The sequence below is a fragment of the Salvelinus fontinalis genome, chromosome 3, assembly GCF_029448725.1.
Source record: "Salvelinus fontinalis isolate EN_2023a chromosome 3, ASM2944872v1, whole genome shotgun sequence".
Classification (NCBI taxonomy): domain Eukaryota; kingdom Metazoa; phylum Chordata; class Actinopteri; order Salmoniformes; family Salmonidae; genus Salvelinus; species Salvelinus fontinalis.
Window position 1 is genome coordinate 16,680,815 of NC_074667.1, and position 21,641 is coordinate 16,702,455.

Consider the following 21,641-nt stretch of genomic DNA (forward strand, 5'->3'; position numbering starts at 1 on the left):
TATTTAAGCAATAATGCCCAAGGAGGTGTGACTGTGGTATTTCGCCCATATACCACAAACCCCTGAGGTGCCTTATTGCTATTATAAACTGGTTACCAGCCTATTTAGAGAAGTAAAAATGTTTTGTCATACCAGTGGTATACAGTCTGATATACCACAGCTTTCACCCAATCAGCATCCAAGACTCAAACTACCCGGTTAAAAATATTCAAGAGCTCTTAGACAGGAACAAATAAAAATAGGACGCCTGAGGAAAAGATTAAGCCTTCTTTCTGAGGTGGAATGCAATTTTTCTGTCAAATAAGTAGCCAATGTTTTAATTGGACATTAAATAACGCTTAAGACTCTTTCAAGGAACAATTTGATGGTTTTCAACTGGTATTTTAGGCAGCAACTCCATCAGAGACACAAACCAGTGGTTATAAAAACAAAACAGGAACATTTGGAACTGATAAAACTTTTATTTCACTTTAAATTGTCTTTTACATTTCCTGATAACATGTAAGGTGAAACTAGAACTGTTTTAAAAGACATACACAAATTTTGTTTTACGTCAATAACCAGTTTTTTTGTTTGTTTGTATTTTTTTTATGCTAGTCTAAAATGTCACAACCACGTGCGCACTAAGCAATAAAACCGTCACAGAAGCAAACTTTAGGCAGAATACCGGTCAGTAAAAATAAAGCAATTGGAGATACCAGATATACAGACAGGCTCGGTTCCACATTCACTACTGCATTATTTTTTTTATCAAGCGTAGAATAACTGCCATTTGTTCAGCTAAAAGGGGAGATTTTTCTTCAGTGCATGAAACATTGTCTTCAGCAAGACGAACTGAGACAGATCAATTCTACACCTAAGTGGAATGTTATGGTGATGACAAGGTATTGTGACACTGAGTGATTTCAGCTACCTCTTAAGGGTCCTTGCACTACTCCAGAATCTAACCCATCCACTGACCGCATTCCACTATAATATGGTCTCCTCTGGAGATACACAAAACAAAAGCATCAATGCCATCTCTGACTATGATAGACAACCTCCTTACACAACTTACATTAGGGGACTTGCTTACACACTCGTCGTGGGCAAAAGCATACATTCGCTTAGATATCATTTCATGAAGGAAACTGGTCAGTTTGTACTGTCAGCATAAGGCTATCAAGATAGGCTTGAATAACCAAGACGTCAAAGTTCAACGCAACGGCTTTAAGGTGTTTCTTTGCAAGCAGGTTAACATTACATTTAAGACAGATTTATATTTACCGCAAATGTTTACAACTTACAGTTGAGCCAAAGTGTGAGTCATTATTACACAAAGCAAAAAGTAACATTTAAGAACAAACAAGGATCATTGTACTGATTTCAAACAGCACCTTTATGACAGCTGTTCAGGAGAATGTTCCAGGTTTGTTCAAAAAAGGTATATTGTCTTAATGTTAGGTTCTGATGGAATGTTAAATTTTTCTTATTTTTAACTGGACAGATGTGGAATGGCAAAACCTACAGTAGGGTCCCTTTTATTCATTTTAATTCCATATGCAAAATAAACAAACAATACACAGCAATACGCATGTTAGTCAGTGTCACAATACAGCCCGTTATACCATTCTGTATGAGGCCACAGCAGAATTGCACTGCTACTCAAACCATACAGTCCTGAATTTTATCATCCAGAATGTGATTATGTGGAGAATAACTAAGCATCACAGTGTTTGTTGAAAATAAACAGACAGTTTAATACATTTTCTGAGTCAAACCAGCAATCGCTAGTACACTAGGAAAGCAAAAAATGGATACTATAAATGCAGATCTTGCTAGGTGAAAGAAAATATATTTTTTTAATGTTTGGAGGGAATCAAAAGGAAGGGAGGTGGAGGAGGGAATGGCCATGCCACTCAACTGGGCAATTTTATAATTTTTTTTCTCCTCACAAAACAAGACTTGGCTTGTTAACAACTGAGTGTTACCCTGTTGTCTTGGAGCATAGCGGAGAAAGGGCACAACTGGTAGGTCAGGTACAATTCATGCTGCTTGTCATACAGAAAGGAAGAGGCTGGATGGAGCGGGAATGTACGGGCTGTATATGTGTAAGAGAAGAGAGAGAAGGGTGTGGGTGGAATAACAGTGAAGTGCAACGCCTTTAGTTCTCCCCTTCGCCGGCATCCCCCTCATCACCCTGGTTTTCTGATGTCCACAGCTGCAGAGGGGGAGAAAAACAAATCCAACCATTGAGTTCATTGGATTCATACACTCGAGGTATTCAGTTCCAAGAGTATCAAACTATTATGCATTTGAATGGCATTACATCGACAAGGCGTGTATTGGCAGTAAGCACTTACAGTGAGGTTGTCCCTTAGTAGCTGCATGATCAGGGTGCTGTCTTTGTAAGAGTCCTCGTTCAAGGTGTCAAGCTCGGCGATCGCTTCGTCGAAAGCCTGGAGGGAAAACAGGCATATGGAAGGGGGTAAAAAATATGTTCTAAAAGACCCAGAATACAAAAACCTACAATGCCTCAAACAGGTTTTAAATGTATTACCCCTAAAAAGGGCTTACCAACTAACAAATCGTGGCATACCAGATGACAAAGCACCATCCATTAAAGTCTATTTTTGATTCAATATCTGGCAAATGCCAACAGCACGAGCACCGTTGTTGAAGATCACGTTTGTGTCACGTACACTACATGACCAAAAGTATGTGGACACCCGGGCATCGAACATCTCATTTCAAAATCATTGGCATTTAATATTAGGTTGGTCCCCCCTCTTTGCTGCTAAAACAGCCTCCACTCTTCTAGGAAGGCTTTCCACTAGATGTTGGAACATCGCTGAGCATTAGTGGGGTTGGGCACTGATGTTGGGCAATTAGGCCTGGCTTGCAGGCCTAAGGTGTTCGGTGAGGTTGAGGTCAGGGCTCTGTGCAGGCCAGTCAAGTTCTTCAACACCAATCTCGACAAACCATTTCTGTATGGACCTCGCTTTGTGCACGGGGGCTTTGTCATGCTGAAACAGGAAAGGGTCTTCCCCAAACTGTTGCCACAACATTGGAAGCACAGAATCGTCTAGAATGTCAGTGTATGCTGTAGCATTAAGATTTTCCTTCACTGGAACTAAGGGGCCTAGCCCGAACCATGAAAAACAGACCCCAGACCATTATTCCGCCTCCACCAAACTTTAGTGGGCACTATTCATTTGGGCAGGTAGCGTTTTCCTGGCATCCGCCAAACCCAGGTTCGTCCGTCAGACTGCCAGATGGTGAAGCGTGATTCCTCACTGCAGAGAGCGCGTTTCAACTGCTCCACAGTCCAATGGCGGCGAGCTTTACACCACTCCAGCCGACACTTGGCATTGCGCATAGTGATCTTAGGCTTGTGTGTGGCTGCTCAGCCATGGAAACCCATTTCATGAAGCTCCTGGCGAACAGTTATTTTGCTGATGTTGCTTCCAGAGGCAGTTTGGAACTCAGTAGTGAGTGTTGCAACCGAGGACAGACAAATTTTTTACCCTCTATGCGCTTCAGCGGTCCCGTTCTGTGTGCTTCTTTGTCCTAACACTTCGCGGCTGAGCAATTGTTGCTCCTATATTTCTACTTCACAATAACAGCACTTGCAGTTGACCGGGGCAGCTCTAGAAGGGCAGAAATTTGACAAACTGACTTGTTGGAAAGGTTGCATCCTATGACGGTGCCACATTGAAAGATACTAAGCGCTTCAGTAAGGTCATTCTACTGCCAATGTTTGTCTATGGGGATTGCATGGCTGTATGCTCAATTTTATACATCTGTCAGCAACTGGTGTGGCTGAAATAGCGGAATCCACTAATTTGAAGGGGTGTCCACATACTTTTGTATCTATAGTGTAGCTGAGCAGGAGGAGCGTGTTTGTGCTCTGTATTGATTCAATTAGGCCAGACTCATACTGATCACACAGGCGCTGCTGTGTGATGGAGGAACGTGTGTGTGTTTGAGCGAGAGAGAGTGTATAACGGTGCCCCACCGCCTTCGCCAAACTGCAGGCCTGCTCAGGGGAGTTGAGGATCTCATAGTAGAAGACAGAAAAGTTGAGAGCGAGCCCCAGCCTGATGGGGTGTGTCGGCTGCATGTCCTTCTTGCTGATGTCAAAGGCCTCCTGGTAGGCCTGCTGGGAGTTCTCCACTGTGGCTGTGACAGAGAGGGAGAAGAGGTCCAATTAATTAACGGCATAATGCTTTTGTTGAAGTGAATTCATGTTTCATTTCACAGCCCATCTCCTGTATAATGGATACTGATTAAACATTGTCTAGATCTTATGGGGCGGCATATAGCCTAGTGGTTAGAGCGTTGAGCCAGTAACCGAAAGGTTGCTAGATCGAATCCCCAAGCTGACAAGGTAAAAATCTGTCGTTCTGTCCCTGAACAAGGGACACCCACTGTTCCTTGGCCGTAATTGTAAATAAGAATTTGTTCTCAACTGACTTGCCTAGTTGAATAAAGGTTAAATAAAAGTACTATGAGGACATCAAATTGGAGGTTTTGCTTATTTCCATGAAAATCAGAGGTTGAAGAAAAGTGGCTGATTAACGAATATGGGTGACTCAGAAGCTTTCCCATTGAACAGAGATGATCAACTTACTCTTCTTTGATTCTCCAGATGCCACCTCAGACAGATATCTGTAGTAGTCCCCTTTCATTTTAAGGTAGAACACCTTGCTTTCTGCCTGAGTCGCATTGGCAATGAGGTAATTGTCGAGGAGTGCCTAAAACAGAAAAAAAGAGAGGTTGGTTGGGTGTCAGTCAACTCAAGTCCGCCCTTTCAACACACAGGACCAAACAAAAGATGAACCCAAAATAGATTATGCTTTGTAACCTGGCGTTGGGGTCAAATTCATTCCAGCTCACAATCAGAATGCCTAATGAAAAATTCCTGTAGGCCATTCCCAAATTGCCTGGACTCTAAATGAACAGGACTATTAATGAATTGAAATAAAGCCCCAGTGTTACACTCATCCCCATAACATCACGGGACCCTTCATTTAATAGCGAGGGGGGCCCATAGGGAGTAGCAAGCGGCAGCGCTCTCTCACCAGCACGTCCTTGCAGATGTCCTGCAGCTCGGCCTCAATCTTCTCGCGGTACTCGCGTGCCATCTGCTGCTTCTTCTCGTTGCCCTCGGTCTTCTGCTCGATGCTGGAGATGACACGCCAGGAGGAGCGACGCGCACCCACCACGTTCTTGTAGGCCACCGACAGCAGGTTGCGCTCCTCGTTGGAGAGCTCACCGCCCTGCTCCGTCACCGCCTTCATAGCCGCCGCCATGTCGTCATAGCGCTCGGCCTGCTCGGCCAGCTTAGCCTTCTGTACCAGGTCGTTCTTGTCCATGTCGAGGCTGTGAAAGGGCACAGAGTTGTGGTCATAGTCACAGCAAGCAACATAGCCATCATAAAATTGAGAAACACTGGGATCATTGTCAATTCAGTCAATTGACAATGACTGAAATTAAATAAACTTGAGTAAACTTGCCTTTCAATGCTTTTTAATTTCACTTTACTTCCCGATTGAATTGAAATGGAATTGACATCAATCCCGGACATCTCTGGACATGCTATCGGGTTGTCTATATATCAGAAATGAGGCCCTCCCTTAACTGAGAGAGAAGTATGTACTAATATTTGGCCCAATTACTGATTATTCAATAGGCTATGTATTAAAACTGATTAATAAAATCAGAACAATATATGTCAACATGAAAAACCTTTCAGATACCACTCAGGAGTTACTCCAAAGATATTTCCTTAGGGGCTATACTTGTGAACCTTGCTTAGACCACAGTTTAAACCATTGGTCTAAAATGGCTAGCTGCTAGCTTTTCTCATAGGTGAACCTGGCCAAATTAACCAGCTGAGCAGATAATTATATCTGGTAACAAAATAACAACCTATCAGAGACCTTAAACAGTAGAGCCACCATCCAATTGCATTTGTTCCATTAGGCCACCAGAGGCAGATTGTTAAACAATTCAAATTCTTGGTTTAATTTGTTACCTATGGTCTAAAATGGAGAGTGTCGATACATTTTAGCATAATGCTGCCTTTGACTAGGCTACTGACATCATACAAAATTCTAAAGGGTTTTCTCATACACTACCAGTCAAAAGTTTTAGAACACTTACTCATTCAAGGGTTTTTCTTAATTTTTTACTATTTTCTACACTGTAGAATAATAGTGAAGACATCAAAACAATTAAATCATATATGGAATCATGTAGTAACCAATCTAAAGTGTTAAACAAATCAAAATATATTTTATATGAGATTCTTCAAAGTAGCCACCCTTTGCCTTGACAGCTTTGCACACTTGGCATTCTCTCAAACCATTGTTTGGGATGAGCATGACCGCAGACTGAAGGAAAAGCAGCCAACAAGTTCTCAGCATATGTATACTCCTTCAATACTGTTGGCAAAGTATTACAGGTGAAGCTGGTTGAGAGAATGCCAAGTGTGCAAAGCTGTCAAGGCAAAGGGTGGTTAATTGAAGAATCTCAAAGATAAAATATATTTCGATTTGTTCAACACTTTTTTGGTTACTACATGATTCCATGTGTTATTTCATAGTTTTGATGTCTCACTATTATTCTGCAATGTAGAAAATAGGAAAAATAAGGAAAAGCCCTTGAATGAGTAGGTGTTCTAAAACTTTTGACCGGTAGTATACATGACCAAATTACATGTTTTTGATCATCCATTTAACACACATCCATGTACTTTTACAAAAAAAAATAAAGGCACATATAACTTTGTATTGAGACATCGTGTGTTGTCAAATATACGTTTATTTTAAGGAGGAAAGCCTCCACTGCTGGTCCTCGAGTGAAATAGTGAAAATGTGACGAAGTAGAGAATCGAGATGCATATAAAACCTTGTATAATTAAGTGTACACATCTACGTAATTTCCGGTATATTCATTGTAGTGATGAACATTTCTGTATTACGCCTTTCATATAGCCTGTGTTTTGGTCTGAGTGACTCCAAGATGCTCCTTTCATATTATTCATTTACTAAGTGTTGCCTGTTCTTCGATTCACAATACAACCACTAATAGTGTAGGCCTAATAAATAATAGCAGTGTAAGCTACACTAAAGTTCCATATGCAATAGGTTATAGCAAGGAGAACACCATATGGTGTGAATGTGTGCAATGTTCAACCTATAGTAGGCTAGCCTATATCAACACCATTTTTGGACATGATACGCTAGCCAAGCTAAACACACATCCATGACAATGAAGATAGCTCTATTGTTGATCTGAATGTCTATATAGGCTAGGCCAGTCAGTCAACAGCTTTGTGTTGCAGGAAAGCATAATCAGATTGTGTCTTTTACTGCATCGGCTTCATTCGTTTTTAAGCCAGGTTTCACCTCAGTGAATTCTTGGAGTAGCTGCGCCCTCTACTGGACACCTGGTGAACCTAGCCTGACCAGTCAATTTACCAGGGCCTAAAATAAACACCCGCTACCTGCCAAATGCGTGTAGATTTTGGCGTTGGCGGGTTAAATGTCTATTTCACCGGCCACGTTGGCGGGTGGTTAGGGCTCCACCGTGCGAGTATTTCACTCACATTTGTGAATAGAAATAAGTATGATCACATTTATAGTAAAATAAATTATGCAGTAGCCGTTTCAAAGTATTTCTGCCGTTTTGTTTCATAGCTGGTAAATTAATTGCACAAAGTATAAAAACTACGAATCCTATATAGCCTATTCCACCTCGCTCTGCAACACTGCCAGGCTGGGGGCTGTGCGCACGTGAAGAGCAGATTGAAAGATTCATTTTTATTTAATTTTTTAGAAGTGCAGCACACAGGCATAAAAGTTGGTCTAAACCAAACATCTGCTGAAGTGAGACTTTGTCCTTGTGTTTCTTTGCTATTTACATTGTTTTGTTCACATGCTAGGTTGTTTTTCTATGTTTGAGCTTTAACTGCTAGGGAAGAGAAGACAACGCTTATTCTACTAGTCAGAATCTCACAGGCACAAACATGACACGAGTCGCACTACAACGGTAACCTTACGCCCTTAAAGGGGCATTTGTCTAATCTGTGATATTTTGGATAAAGAACACATCACAAAAAAAGAAAAACAATAACCCACATTACTTCTTATTAAAAATAAATTTGTTTTAGAAACATTACAAAGCATGCTCATCCGTTCGTTTGTGTTTTCTTGGTGAAATTTGTGTGAAAAAATATGTTGGCTGGTAAAAAAAAATATGAGAGGCTGGTAGATTTTTAAAATCTACCTGTCCCAGTGGCTGGTGTACCAAAAAGTAAATGTTATGCCCTGCCATTTACACATGACAAGGAAGGCTAGATTATTATTATAAAAACGTTGTAGGCATAAACCCACTCGTAGGCAAGTATACACATCCATGCAGCCTCATCTGCTAAGACATTATTAGGCCCTAGCAGTGTGTTTGTGAAAAAGGCTGGCGAAATCGTAAATTCATCTTGCAGATGCTAAACGCTTTCAACTGTCGATCAAGTCCCATTGGGGCTCTAGGAAGTTTTAGGCTATAATCAGAAGACCATCTTTAAACAAGGGTTTCCCAAACTCAGTCCCCGTGTGCACATTTTGGTTTTTGCCCTAGCACTACACAACTGATTAAAATAACCAACTCATCATCAAGATTTGATTATTTGAATCAGCTGTGTACTGCTAGAACAAAAACCTAAATGTGTCCCCGAGGAGAACCCCAAGACCGAATTTGGGAAACACTGTAACAAATAACCATTATAGGAAATTAACCTTATCACTTTGTTTAAATTTGAGGTGAAACACAGCTCTAGACTTACACCTAGAGCAATGAATGTTTCTAATGCACTAGACACCAATAGAAAATAACATGAAATGGTCACAGTACTCAGTGACAACGCCGCAGGGGATCTTAGCTATATTGTTTTACGCATATAATTAATAGGATCTATTGTTTAACCAATGTATTATTATGGCCATGTTAACTACAAGCTTATTATGACCGCTAAGTCAATTTTGACTCTGATTTGTCACTTGCGTTAGTTTATTTACAATGCCTGGAATACTATGACAGTATGGTATCCTAAAATACCAAGGCCAAACGTCTTAATTGCCACTGTCTTAGTTATTATCGATATAAAACCGATAACATGACAACCTGCTATTCTTTAATCACGGATTTAGCAATGGAACGTCCATGGCGGAAATACTGCTGCATTGCCCTATAAGATCCGTAGGCAACCTCATTGCTAAGGCGCTAGCTAGCGTGCTATATTCCAGTCCATTGGAGATGTTGGTAGTTGGCTAGCTACGCCCTCTGTCGCATTCCCTTGCGGAATTTTAAGATGGAGCGATACCGTTAGCAAACCAACTAACGTTAGCTAGCGTAATTGAATGCAACCAATGAGTTGGATTTACTAAAATGTCATTTTAATTCGTTATAAGCACCAGTTTTATTTTATTGTTCACGAATCGCAAAGGCCTGTGTATTGCAGTCCAGTCACTAGTAAAATTCGCTGGAGATAGCGTCAAGTTAGCATTAGCTTGCTAGCGCTGGTAAGATATCTTCATTTCACGACGACCAGGATGGGAACGTTAGCCTGGCAAAATGTGTTTTTCAGTCTCTATACACATTTCATTATGGAACACTTTTTGATTCATATATTGCATGGCCGATCTCCCCTATTGGCTTACAATAATCTAAATCCTAGCTAGTTTGTGAGCTCTAGTTCGCCATTCAATCACACGTCTCGGCCTAAGTCATTGTACCCAGCCCCAAACCACAATAGGCACCTTCCGCCATAGATAGCGATTTGAGCCATTGTTGGGTTATGGGCCCAAAATGCTTTACCTTACCCATGAAATAATACTAGAATCGACTTTATGCAAGTAAACTCACATTTAGAATGTATTTTGAATCTTGCTTTTTTTTTCTCTGAACGATGGGAGTATCAAGCTGTCCTCGGTTCGCTGCTCGGGATGTTCAGGGCAGTACCACTTCCGCCTGCGCTGACACTTCCACTTCCGCTTCCTCTAAACCCCACCCTCCCCCGCCAATATCTATGGTAACAGCACTCCGGGGTTTTCAGAGAGTTGTACAGGGTCGTTGACGTCATAAAGACTACGGGAACCACTATAGAATGACGTATATGGTCACCATAGTTACTGCAGAGAAGAGGGCGAAGCAAAACATGTTTTTACAATTAACCTTTGTTTAACTAGGCAAGTCAGTTAAGAACAAATTCTTATTTACAATGACGGCCTACACAAGAGGGATAACTGGGCCCAAAATCTTTTTTTTTTTGGCTCACCAAGCGAGGAGTTTTTGTATGGAGGCCAATGGAGTGTCAAATTTTGTAATAAAAAAATGTATGTCTTATTTGCTACGTGTGGCTTACTTGATGTAATATAAGTTTCGTAATGATTAAGGTAGCTACGAGTGTATCGCTATAAGTAGGACACGTGACATCCTGGCAACTGAGAAAAAAACACTTTGTATCAGACTTGTGCCTGATCGTCACTACCACGAACACAAAGTCATAAACCCCGCCTATTTCTACTATCTCCCTTCTAAAATATGATTTTAAACCTAACACGAACCTTAACCTACACTGCTAACCATATGCCCAACTTTTAAATTAAAAACCCAAAAGCACATTGTTGTCATTCATTTTTTGATAGCCATTTTTGACTTTGTGGCTGTGGTAACTAGGAAACCGTTGTGCCTGTTGTCCACACAGAATATTGGCTATGATGGTCCCACCTGATCTTGCCTCCTCCCGACTGCCTTCCATTTTTGAAGACATTTATTTTCATTGTGTGGAGTAGCTGGTCAATACAATGGATAATCTGTGGTTACTGTCTCCAAGAGACAGTTGACAGTCAGATATTATGCTGCGTTCATATCATGTTGGAAATTTGCCGCGTTTACATCATGTCGGAAACTCGTACCTCAGAGTTCAAATGAATGTATATTATTGACATTTTATTAGTTTTACTTTTTTTATTTGACCAGGTAGGCCAGTTGAGAACAAGTTCTCATTTACAACTGCGACCTGGCCAAGATAAAGCAAAGCAGTGCGACACAAGCAACAACACAGAGTTACACATGGAATAAACAAATGTACAGTCAATAACACAATTGAAAAAATCTATATACAGTGTGTGCAAATGAGGTAAGATTCGGGAGGTAAGGCAATAAATAGGCCGTAGCGGCGAAATAATGACCATTTCCAATTAACACTGGAGTGATAGATGTGCAGAAGATGAATGTGCAAGTAGAGATACTGGGGTGCAAAGGAGCAAAAGAACAATATGGGAATGGGCTATTTACAGATAGGCTATGTACAGGTGCAATGATTGGTAAGCTGCTCTGACAGCTGATGCTTAAAGTTAGTGAGAGATATATGAGCTTTCAGCTTCAGTGACTTTTGTAATTCGTTCCAGTCATTGGCAGCAGAGAACTGGAAGGAGAGGCGGCCAAAGGGCATGCTACGGGTGGGTGCTGCTATGGTGACCAGTGAGCTGAGATAAGGAGGGGCTTTAACTAGCAAAGACTTATAGATGACCTGGAGCCAGTGGGTTTGGCAACGAATATGAAGCGAGGGCCAGCCAACGAGAGCATACAGGTCGCAGTGGTGGGTAGTATATACAAAACGGATGGCACTGGGATAGACTGCATCCAATTTTCTGAGTAGAGTGTTGGAGGCTATTTTGTAAATTACGTCGCCGATTTCAAGGATCGATAGTCTGTTTTACGAGGGTATGTTGGCAGCATGAGTGAAGGATGCTTTGTTGCGAAATAGGAAGCCGATTCTAGATTTAATTTTGGATTGGAGATGCTTAATGTGAGTCTGGAAGGAGAGTTTATTGTTTGGGGGCCTCCCATCCAAATCACTAAAGAGTTGATCTGAGAGAAGATTACGTGAATAATATATAAATGTAAATGTTTTCCGATCAATCAAGTCGATGAAGATATTAATAAAGGAAAAACAATGTGAGGAAATCACTACCGAAATGATAGCGGAATGGAGGCATGATTTATGTTCCAGGTCGCCTCCTGTGCTACACTCCAGTGCTACACACGCAACGAACACTCTGGATCATTGCTACTCTCCCTTCTGGGACGGCTACAAAGCTCTCCCACGCCCTTCTTTCGGTAAATTAAATCATGCCTCCATTCCGCTCTTCCCCACCTACAGGCAGAAACTTAAGCAGGAAGTACCCATGTTAATGACTGTTCAACGTTCGTCTGACCAATCGAAATCTATGCTTCAAAATTGTTTTGATCATGCGGACTGTGAAATGTTCCAGGTTGCCTCTGAGAATAGTATCGACATATACACTGACTTGGTGACTGGGTTCATCAGGAAGTGCATAGAGGATGTTGTTCCTACTGTGATGATTAGAACTTATCCAAACCAAAAACCGTGGATAGATGGCAGAATTCGCAAAAACTGAACCACCTAATTGAACCTCGACATGGTGACTGGGAACATGGACGTATACAAACAGACCAGCTATGACCTCCATAAGGCAATCAAAGAGGCAAAACGAAAGTACAGGGACAAAGTGGAGTAGCAATTCAACAAGTCAGACATAATATATATGTGGCAGGGATTCCAGACAACCACGGATTGTCTGGACACCAATGCCTCGCTCCGGGACAAGCTAAACACCTTCATCACCCGCTTCGAGGAAAACAACACCAAACCGCCAACATGGGACTCCGCTGCTCTCAAGGATCAATACATTCTTTACATTTTTATATGTTGCGTTTATATTTTTGTGTGTATACAGTGCATTCAGAAAGCATTCAGACCCCTTGACTTTTTCCACATTTTGTTACGTTACAACCTTATTCTAAAATGGATTAAATAGTTTCCCCCCCCCTTACCAATATACACACAATACCCCATAATGACAAAGCAAAAACAGTATTTTAGAAATTTTTATTTATTAACATTATAAAACTGAAATATTGCATTAACGTAAGTATTCAGACTCTTTACTCAGAACTTTGTTGAAGCACCTTTGGCAGTGATTACAGCCTCAAGCCTTCTTGGGTATGACACTACACGCTTGGCATACGTGTATTTGGGGAGTTTCTCCCATTCTTCTCTGCAGATCCTCTCAAGCTCTATCAGGTTGGATGGGGAGCATCACTACACAGCTTTTTCAGGTCTCTCCAGAGATGTTTGATTGGGTTCAAGTCCGGACTCTGGCTGGGCCACTCAAGGACATTCAGAGACTTGTCCCTAAGACACTCCTGCATTGTCTTGGCTGTGTGCTTAGGGTTGTTGTCCTGTTGGTAGGTGAACCTTCAACCCAGTCTGAGGTCCTGAGCTCCATTGAGCAGGTTTTCATCAAGGATCTCTCTGTACTTTGCTCCGTTCATCTTTCCCTCGATCCTGACTAAGTCTCCCAGCCGCTGAAAAACATCCCCACAGCCTGATGCTGCCACCACCATGCTTCACCGTAGGGATGGTGCCAGGTCTCATCCAGACATGATGCTTGGCATTCAGGCCAAAGAGTTCAATCTTGGTTTCATCAGACCAGAGAATCTTGTTTCTCATAGTCAGAGTCCTTTAGGTGCCTTTTGGCAAACTTCAAGCGGGCTGTCATATGCCTTTTACTGAGGAATGGCTTCTGTCTGGCTGTAACGGTCGTCTTTCGGTGAGAGAGTGGACCAAGGCACAGCGGGTGATGAATACATAATGATTTATTTGACAAGACGAACACTGACACGAAATACACTTGATAATTACAAAATAACAAACGCACGTAGACAGACCTGAACTAACGAACTTACATATACACGAAGAACGCACAAACAGGAAAACTGACTACACAAAACGATCGAACGGACAAACAAACCGAAACAGTCCCGTGTGGCGCAACATAGACATAGACACAGACACAGGAGACAACCACCCACAACAAACAATGTGAAACAACCTACCTTAATATGGCTCTCAATCAGAGGAAACGCCAAACACCTGCCTCTAATTGAGAGCCATACCAGGCAACCCATTAACCCAACATAGAAAACACATAACATAGACTACCCACCCAAACTCACACCCTGACCAATTAAACACATACAAAAACAACAGAAAACAGGTCAGGAACGTGACAGTCCTAAACGATATCTTAACCGCCATCGATAAGAAACAACACTGTGCAGCCCTATTTATTGACCTGGCCAAGGCTTTCGACTCTGTCAATCACCACATCCTCATCGGCAGACTCGACAGCCTTGGTTTCTCAAATGATTGCCTTGCCTGGTTCACCAACTACTTCTCTGATAGAGTTCAGTGTGTCAAATCGGAGGGTCTGTTGTCCGGGCCTCTGGCAGTCTCTATGGGGGTGCCACAGGGTTCAATTCTTGGACCGACTCTCTTCTCCGTGTACATCAATGATGTCGTTCTTGCTACTGGTGAGGCTGATCCACCTCTACGCAGACGACACCATTCTGTATACTTCTGGCCCTTCTTTGGACACTGTGTTAACAACCCACCAGGCGAGCTTCAATGCCATACAATTCTCCTTCCGTGGCCTCCAATTGCTCTTAAATACAAGTAAAACTAAATGCATGCTCTTCAACCGATTGCTGCCTGCACCTGCCCGCCTGTCCAACATCACTACTCTGGACGGCTCTGACTTAGAATATGTGGACAACTGCAAATACCTAGGTGTCTGGTTAGACTGTAAACTCTCCTTCCAGACTCACATCAAACATCTCCAATCCAAAGTTAAATCTAGAATTGGCTTCCTATTCCGCAACAAAGCATCCTTCACTCATGCTGCCAAACATACCCTTGTAAAACTGACCATCCTGCCAATCCTCGACTTCGGTGATGTCATTTACAAAATAGCCTCCAAAACCCTACTCAATAAATTGCATGCAGTCTATCACAGTGCCATCCGTTTTGTCACCAAAGCTCCATATACTACCCACCACTGCGACCTGTATGCTCTCGTTGGCTGGCCCTCGCTTCATACTCGTCGCCAAACCCACTGGCTCCAGGTCATCTACAAGACCCTGCTAGGTAAAGTCCCCCCTTATCTCAGCTCGCTGGTGACCATAGCAGCACCCACCTGTAGCACGCGCTCCAGCAGGTATATGTCTCTGGTCACCCCCAAAACCAATTCTTCCTTTGGCCGCCTCTCCTTCCAGTTCTCTGCTGCCAATGACTGGATCGAACTACAAAAATCTCTGAAACTGGAAACACTTATCTCCCTCACTAGCTTTAAGCACCAGGTGTCAGAGCAGCTCACAGATTACTGCACCTGTACATAGCCCATCTATAATTTAGCCCAAACAACTACCTCTTTCCCTACTGTATTTATTTATTTTGCTCCTTTGCACCCCATTATTTCTATCTCTACTTTGCACATTCTTCCACTGCAAATCTACCATTCCAGTGTTTTACTTGTTATATTGTATTTACTTCGCAACCATGGCCTTTTTTTTGGCCTTCACCTCCCGAATCTTACCTCACTTGCTCACATTGTATATAGACTTATTTTTCTACTGTATTATTGACTGTATGTTTGTTTTACTCCATGTGTAACTCTGTGTTGTTGTATGTGTCGAACTGCTTTGCTTTATCTTGGCCAGGTCGCAATTGTAAATGAGAACTTGTTCTCAACTTGCCTACCTGGTTAAATAAAGGTAAAATAAAAATAAAAAAATACAAAAAAGAGTGAAGGAAAAGCAGGCCACAAGTGCTCAGCATATGTGGGAACTCCTTCAAGACTGTTGGAAAAGCATTCCAGGTGAAGCTGGTTGAGAGAATGCCAAGAGTGTGCCAAGCTGTCATCAAGGCAAAGGGTGGCTACTTTGAAGAATCTAAAATCTAAAATATATTTAGATTTTTTTAACACCTTTTTGGTTACTACATGATTCTATATGTGTTATTTCATCGTTTTGATGTTTTCACTATTATTCTACAATGTAGAATAATGGTGGCATGCTGGCCTTCTTGGCAGAGTTCCTCTGTCCAGTGTCTGTGTTCTTTTGCCCATCTTAATCTTTTATATTTATTGGCCCAGTCTGAGATATGACTTTTTCTTTGCATCTCTGCCAAGAAGGCTAGCATCCCGGAGCCACCTTTTCACTGTTAATGTTGAGACTGATGTTTTGCGGGTACTGTTTGATGAAGCTGCCAGTTGAGGACTAGTGAGGCGTCTGTTTCTCAAACTAGACACTAATGTATTTGTCCTTTTGCTCATTTGTGCACCGGTACCTCCCACTCCTGTTTCTATTCTGGTTAGAGCCAATTTGCGCTGTTCTGTGAAGGCAGTAGTACACAGCGTTGTACGAGATCTTCAGTTTCTTGGCGATTTCTCGCATGGTATAGCCTTCATTTCTCAGAACAAGAATAGACTGACGAGTTTCAGAAGAAAGTTCTTTGTTTCTGGCCATTTTGAGCCTGTAATCGAACCCACAAATGCTAATGCTCCAGATGCTCAGCTAGTCTAAAGAAGGCCAGTTTTATTGCTTCTTTAAATCAGAACAACATCATTACATCTTCAAACTAAGGGCAACCCACCGTGGTATGGCATTCCTGACAGGGAGACATTAGCTGGCTGGCTACTATTGCCCCGTAGCACTCACTTCTGTCATCATGAATTGCTTTGAGAGACTAGTCAATGATCATAGCACCTCCACCTTACCTGCCACCATAGACTCACTTCAATTTGCATACCGCCCCAATAGGTCCACAACGCCCGTGCTCAGGTCAATACAACGCTGGTCTGACCAATCGGATTCCACGCTTCAAGATTGCTTCAATCACGTGGACTGGGATATGTTCCGGATAGCCTCGGACAATAACATTGATGTATACGCTGTCTCGGTGAGCGAGTTAATTAGCAAGTGCATCGGAAATGTTGTACCTTCTGTGACTATTAAAACCTTCCCTAACCAGAAACCGTGAATTGATGGCAGCATTCGCATGAAACGGAAAGCGCGAACCACCGCTTTTAATCATGGCAAGGTGACCGGAAACACGACCGAATACAAACAGTGCAGCTATTCCCTCCGCAAGGCAATCAAACAAGCAAAGTGTCAATATAGAGACAAAGTAGAGTCGCAATTTAACGGCTCAAACACGAGACATATGTGGCAGGGTCTACAGTCAATCACGGATTTGCCAAGAGAATCCATTCACCTGACAGGTGTGTCATATCAAGAAGCTGATTACACAGCACACCTTCTGCTGGAGACAATAAAAGGCATTCTAAAATGCACAATGCCACAGATGTCTCAAGTTTTGAGGGGGCCTGCAATTGGCATGCTAACTGCAGGAATGTCCACCAGAGGTGTTGCTAGAGAATTTAATGTTCATTTCTCTACCATAAGCCGCAACCAACGTCATTTTCGAGAATTTGCCAGTACGTCCAACCGGCCTCACAACCGCAGTCCACGTGTAACCACGCCAGCCCAGGACCTCCACATCCGGCTTGTTCACCTGCGGGATCATCTGAGACCAGCCACTCGGAGAGCTGATGAAACAGTGGGTTTGCACAACCTAATCATTTCTGCACAAACTGACAGAAACCATCTCAGGGAAGCTTATCTGCGTGCTCGACTGCAGTCAGTCTTGACCTGACTGTAGTTCGGCGATGTAACTGACTTCAGTGGTCAAATGCTAACCTTCGATGGCCGCTGGCACGCTGGAGAAGTGTGCTCTTCACTGTACCGGGCAGATGATAAGCCTCAAGTCTTGGGTACAAATGTTTTATACCAGTGTTTGCAATGGACTCGTATCAATGACCTACGAGTGGATCCCACTAGATGGCCAAGCTTCAATGTCAAAATTGGCTATACAGTATTGTAAAAATGTATGAAAACAAAAAGGAGCTTTTTGGTCTTAATTTAAGGTTAGGGTTAGGTATAAGGTTAGCAGTCTGGTTAAAGGGATACTTCAGGGATGCAACACTACTTAGCATTGGCTCGCAAAACTACCTCTAACTTCCTTCATACTGGGCACAGAGACATGCAGTTTTTATTCACAAGTTCATGTGACTTAGGGGAAGTAGATAAATGGCCTCATAGCCAAAATCACAAATTATCCCTTTTAACGTTAAGACAACCACTATAATGGTGCTCTTGACTGTGGTGCTGTGATGCTATGAAACAGCCAGCAGGGTGTACTAGAGGCTATGGTATTTTATTTCTTTCACGATTAAACTTAGCCTGCCTTGCCAAATTCTGCTAATAAGATCATCTTCAACATGAAAACTTTCACATTTTGATATTGTTAAAAGAAATAGCACAAGTATCACTGATATAGAATTGGGGGCATTATGAGCACAATGTCAAGTGTTAAGATAGGCAAAATGACGGGTTATAAATCTAATACCAAAAATATTAGAACAGTTTATTTACATTGATCTGTTGTATGGTTTGCATCAACTGCGGAATTAATCGACGTCTTCAATAATCAGTTGAAAGAGTGATTAGTCTTACATATTCACATTTCCACTGAACTGTTTGTTGATATAAAAGCCTTTTTCTTGCAACAGTAAATATATTAAACAAGTAACACATTTCTCTATGACCTTGCTTAAAATTATTTACCATTATTTCAATAGGTAACCAATACATAATGTAATAACTTTACAGTGGCCTAAAAAATGTACTATTGGCAAACAATTGAGTGTCCTTCACAATATTGTAATTTTGCAGAGCGATTTGACAGACATAAGTTCGACCGGGGTCAGCCCCAATTAATGCCCATCAAGTCAGGACAGTCATTAAACAAAAAACTGTCTCTTTGGACCTCTATATTGAGTTTGTGGTTTATTCAATTAAATTATCTTCTACTTTTTTCAGTAAAGGAAGTTTCAAGTTGAGATGGGACAGCTATCTGTATGGCCTCTTTAGCGAGCTTGGTACACAGCCACCGTCTCATCCACCTTGCAGATCTCTGGGGACTTAGGTGGAGCAGCTCGTAGTTGTCTAACTCCAGAAGTATGCCTGTGATCTTCCCAGCCAGACTGAGGAGCGTGATCAGGGTGAGAGATGCTCACCTCGAGAAATGGGGAACAAAACAGACCATCATTTAGTACTTTACACTGGAGGATTGCAAAATTCCAGTATGAGGCTAATAAAGTGAACTGAACAGAAGGATGCCAAACTCACCAAGCATCTGCTTCTGTTCCTGAGGACAAGCAGTTGCCAGCATGGCCATCAGAGGCTCCTGGCCTTGGACATGGACAGCAGGCTGCTGCATGGGGGCCTATGGCAAGGCAATCATATGATGCAATGGGTTCTGTACACTGCCTGGGTACTTGTAGCGTTACTTGTACAATGCTGAGAACTAGATATTCACGATTAAAGATGTGATTATAGCTAGTTATATCACTAATGTATTTTTACAACTACAGACTGTAAATGTTATGGGATCATTTAGGTATGAGGGGCTGCATCATCAGATATACGCACCCCTCCGTTGAGACAAAGCCGAAGCCCTTGCTGCGGCCACCCTCTGTTATCATCACCATTGCACTCGTAATCGTTCCAAAACTGGGAAAACTCCTTGTGAAGACGCTCATCATCCCAGTGATCGTCCTGCTTCATCTGCTCAAACTCGTGTATCGGCTCTGTCCGGCGCTCTCCTTTCTTCTGAGTGGACCACACTGACCCGTCTTCCATTCAGCTCCTCCCCATTAATTTTAGCCACAGCCTGAAGAGGTCAGATACACTCCATTGAGACACTGGACTCACAGATACTGAAATCTATTCCATATCTAGACAGTGACAATAATGTATGGCATTACTCACCTTCTGTGATGATCATTGGATCATGATTAATTTTGCATCAATGCAATTTCATCTTTATTGACTAGCGTTGTATCAGTCTCAATTGCGCTGCCCGTGCATTCACAGATGCCATAATGGGACAGATGCAACATTGCGATCTCAATACACCTTTATGCGACAACAATGGGTTTGGGTTTTTTGGGACATCACATCATTCAACGGAAGGTGGATGTGGATGTGCTCCGGAATGGAGAGGAATATAATAATTCTGAAGGAGTATGGAAAGAACCAAAATGTACAAATGCAGGAGACAGTCAAATCAAGTTGTGGTAGGCCTACATCAACAATGCTTTATCACTGAAAGGTTATCAAGGCCGCACAAAAATGTCTTGATACTGCATTGACACTAACCTGTAAGTTGATTGCTGTTTTCAGTTTTTGCAGTCTTAACTTGTTAACGACATTATAGTGTTAATGAAGCTCTTCAGCTTTCATGAAAACTCTGTTAAATTTCATGGGAGGACTATTATAGTCAAGAATGGGAATGACAACAATTATAAACTGTCATTAAACAGCAGCAAACGTTTCCCTCTAATCTTATCAATCTATATTTTGACAAAGGATGTTGAATTACCATCACTCCATTTTGTTTGATGTTATTTTTGATACTAATGATGCACCGATATGACCGATACTTACAATTTTAGCTGCCCTTTAAGCGTTCTAGTACAGTTAAATAGTTAACACACACACACACACGGACGCAGCGGTCTAAGGCACTGCATCTCAGTGCTAGAGGCGTCACTACAGTCTCTGGCTCGAATCCAGGCTGTGATTGGGCGGCACACAATTGGCCCTGCGTGGTCCGAGTCCCTGGTCTTTGTGGTTGAATCTGTGTTTGAAAATCACTGCTTGACGGAGGGGTCTTACAGATAAAGTGCCTTCGGAAAGTATTCAGACCCCTTGACTTTTCCCCAAAAAATATACGTTACAGCCTTATTATAAAATGGATTAAATAAAATTAAAATACTGACAAAACAAAAACAGAATTGTAGAAATTTTAGCAAATATATCAAAAGTAAAAAACTGATATCTTATTTACATAAGTACTCAGACCCTTGTGCGGCGCACAATTGGCCCAGCGTCCAAGGCCGTCATTGTAAATAAGAATTTGTTCTTAACGGACTTGCCTAGTTAAATAAAGGTTACACACACACACACACACACACACACACACACACACACACACACACACACACACACACACACACACACACACACACACACACACACACACACACACACACACACACACACACTGACCAAAAAGTTATTTTGTTGGCAGTTACATATGTCCCCGTTACCAGTAAAACACAATCAAAACCTATTTCTTTCACTTACTTGCTGTACTGTTTCGTTGTTCATTTGTTCAGTGGTTTCCTTCTCAACTATGGAACGCCATTTGGGTCTCTGCGTGTCAAAAAAGATACACGTCAAATAACACTATTTGACGTGTCTAATAACACAACATCTGTTTCAGTAGCTATAGTTAGCTAGCTAACTATATAGCAAAAGGTGTCATCATCGAAAACAACCCTAATTTATAAAACAGTTCTTATTTGATTAATGGTGGTCGGACCCATCTATGTGAAGGTAGCCATAATAAGGATTAGCCACAATAGTGCACTTTGCGGTTAGCCTTCAAAATAAAAGTATGGCATAATTCTACAATTTGTATTAATTTGCATTACTGTCAATGACATAATTTTATTTTGAAGGCAAACCGCCAGTTCCACTATATTGCCTAATCCTTAATGTGGCTAGCTTCACAACACTAACCTCACTAGCCAAATAAAGCT

General features: G+C 41.9%; 2 protein-coding genes across 3 annotated transcripts; both read right to left on the reverse strand.

Annotated features, from left to right (window-relative positions):
* Nucleotides 1-441: 441 nt before the first annotated feature.
* Nucleotides 442-10,034, reverse strand: LOC129840106 (14-3-3 protein beta/alpha-1). The gene is made up of 6 exons (XM_055907853.1): nt 9,907-10,034; nt 5,064-5,364; nt 4,613-4,736; nt 3,998-4,161; nt 2,343-2,438; nt 442-2,200 (listed from the first exon to the last, which is right to left on the reverse strand). The coding sequence occupies exons 2-6, from the start codon at nt 5,355-5,357 to the stop codon at nt 2,144-2,146; spliced, it is 735 nt and encodes a 244-aa protein (XP_055763828.1). The 5' UTR covers nt 5,358-5,364; nt 9,907-10,034; the 3' UTR covers nt 442-2,143.
* Nucleotides 10,035-18,383: 8,349 nt separating this feature from the next.
* On the reverse strand, nt 18,384-21,421 carry LOC129834449 (polyadenylate-binding protein 1A-like). 2 transcript variants are annotated; one of them, XM_055899441.1, is made up of 4 exons: nt 21,184-21,421; nt 19,465-19,705; nt 19,162-19,258; nt 18,384-19,016 (listed from the first exon to the last, which is right to left on the reverse strand). In XM_055899441.1, exons 2-4 carry the CDS (start codon nt 19,672-19,674, stop codon nt 18,979-18,981), a joined length of 345 nt encoding a protein of 114 aa, XP_055755416.1. In that variant the 5' UTR covers nt 19,675-19,705; nt 21,184-21,421; the 3' UTR covers nt 18,384-18,978. The 2 variants fall into 2 exon arrangements, with proteins under 2 accessions (XP_055755416.1, XP_055755424.1); XM_055899449.1 differs by having other exon boundaries at nt 18,384-19,049.
* Nucleotides 21,422-21,641: the final 220 nt, after the last annotated feature.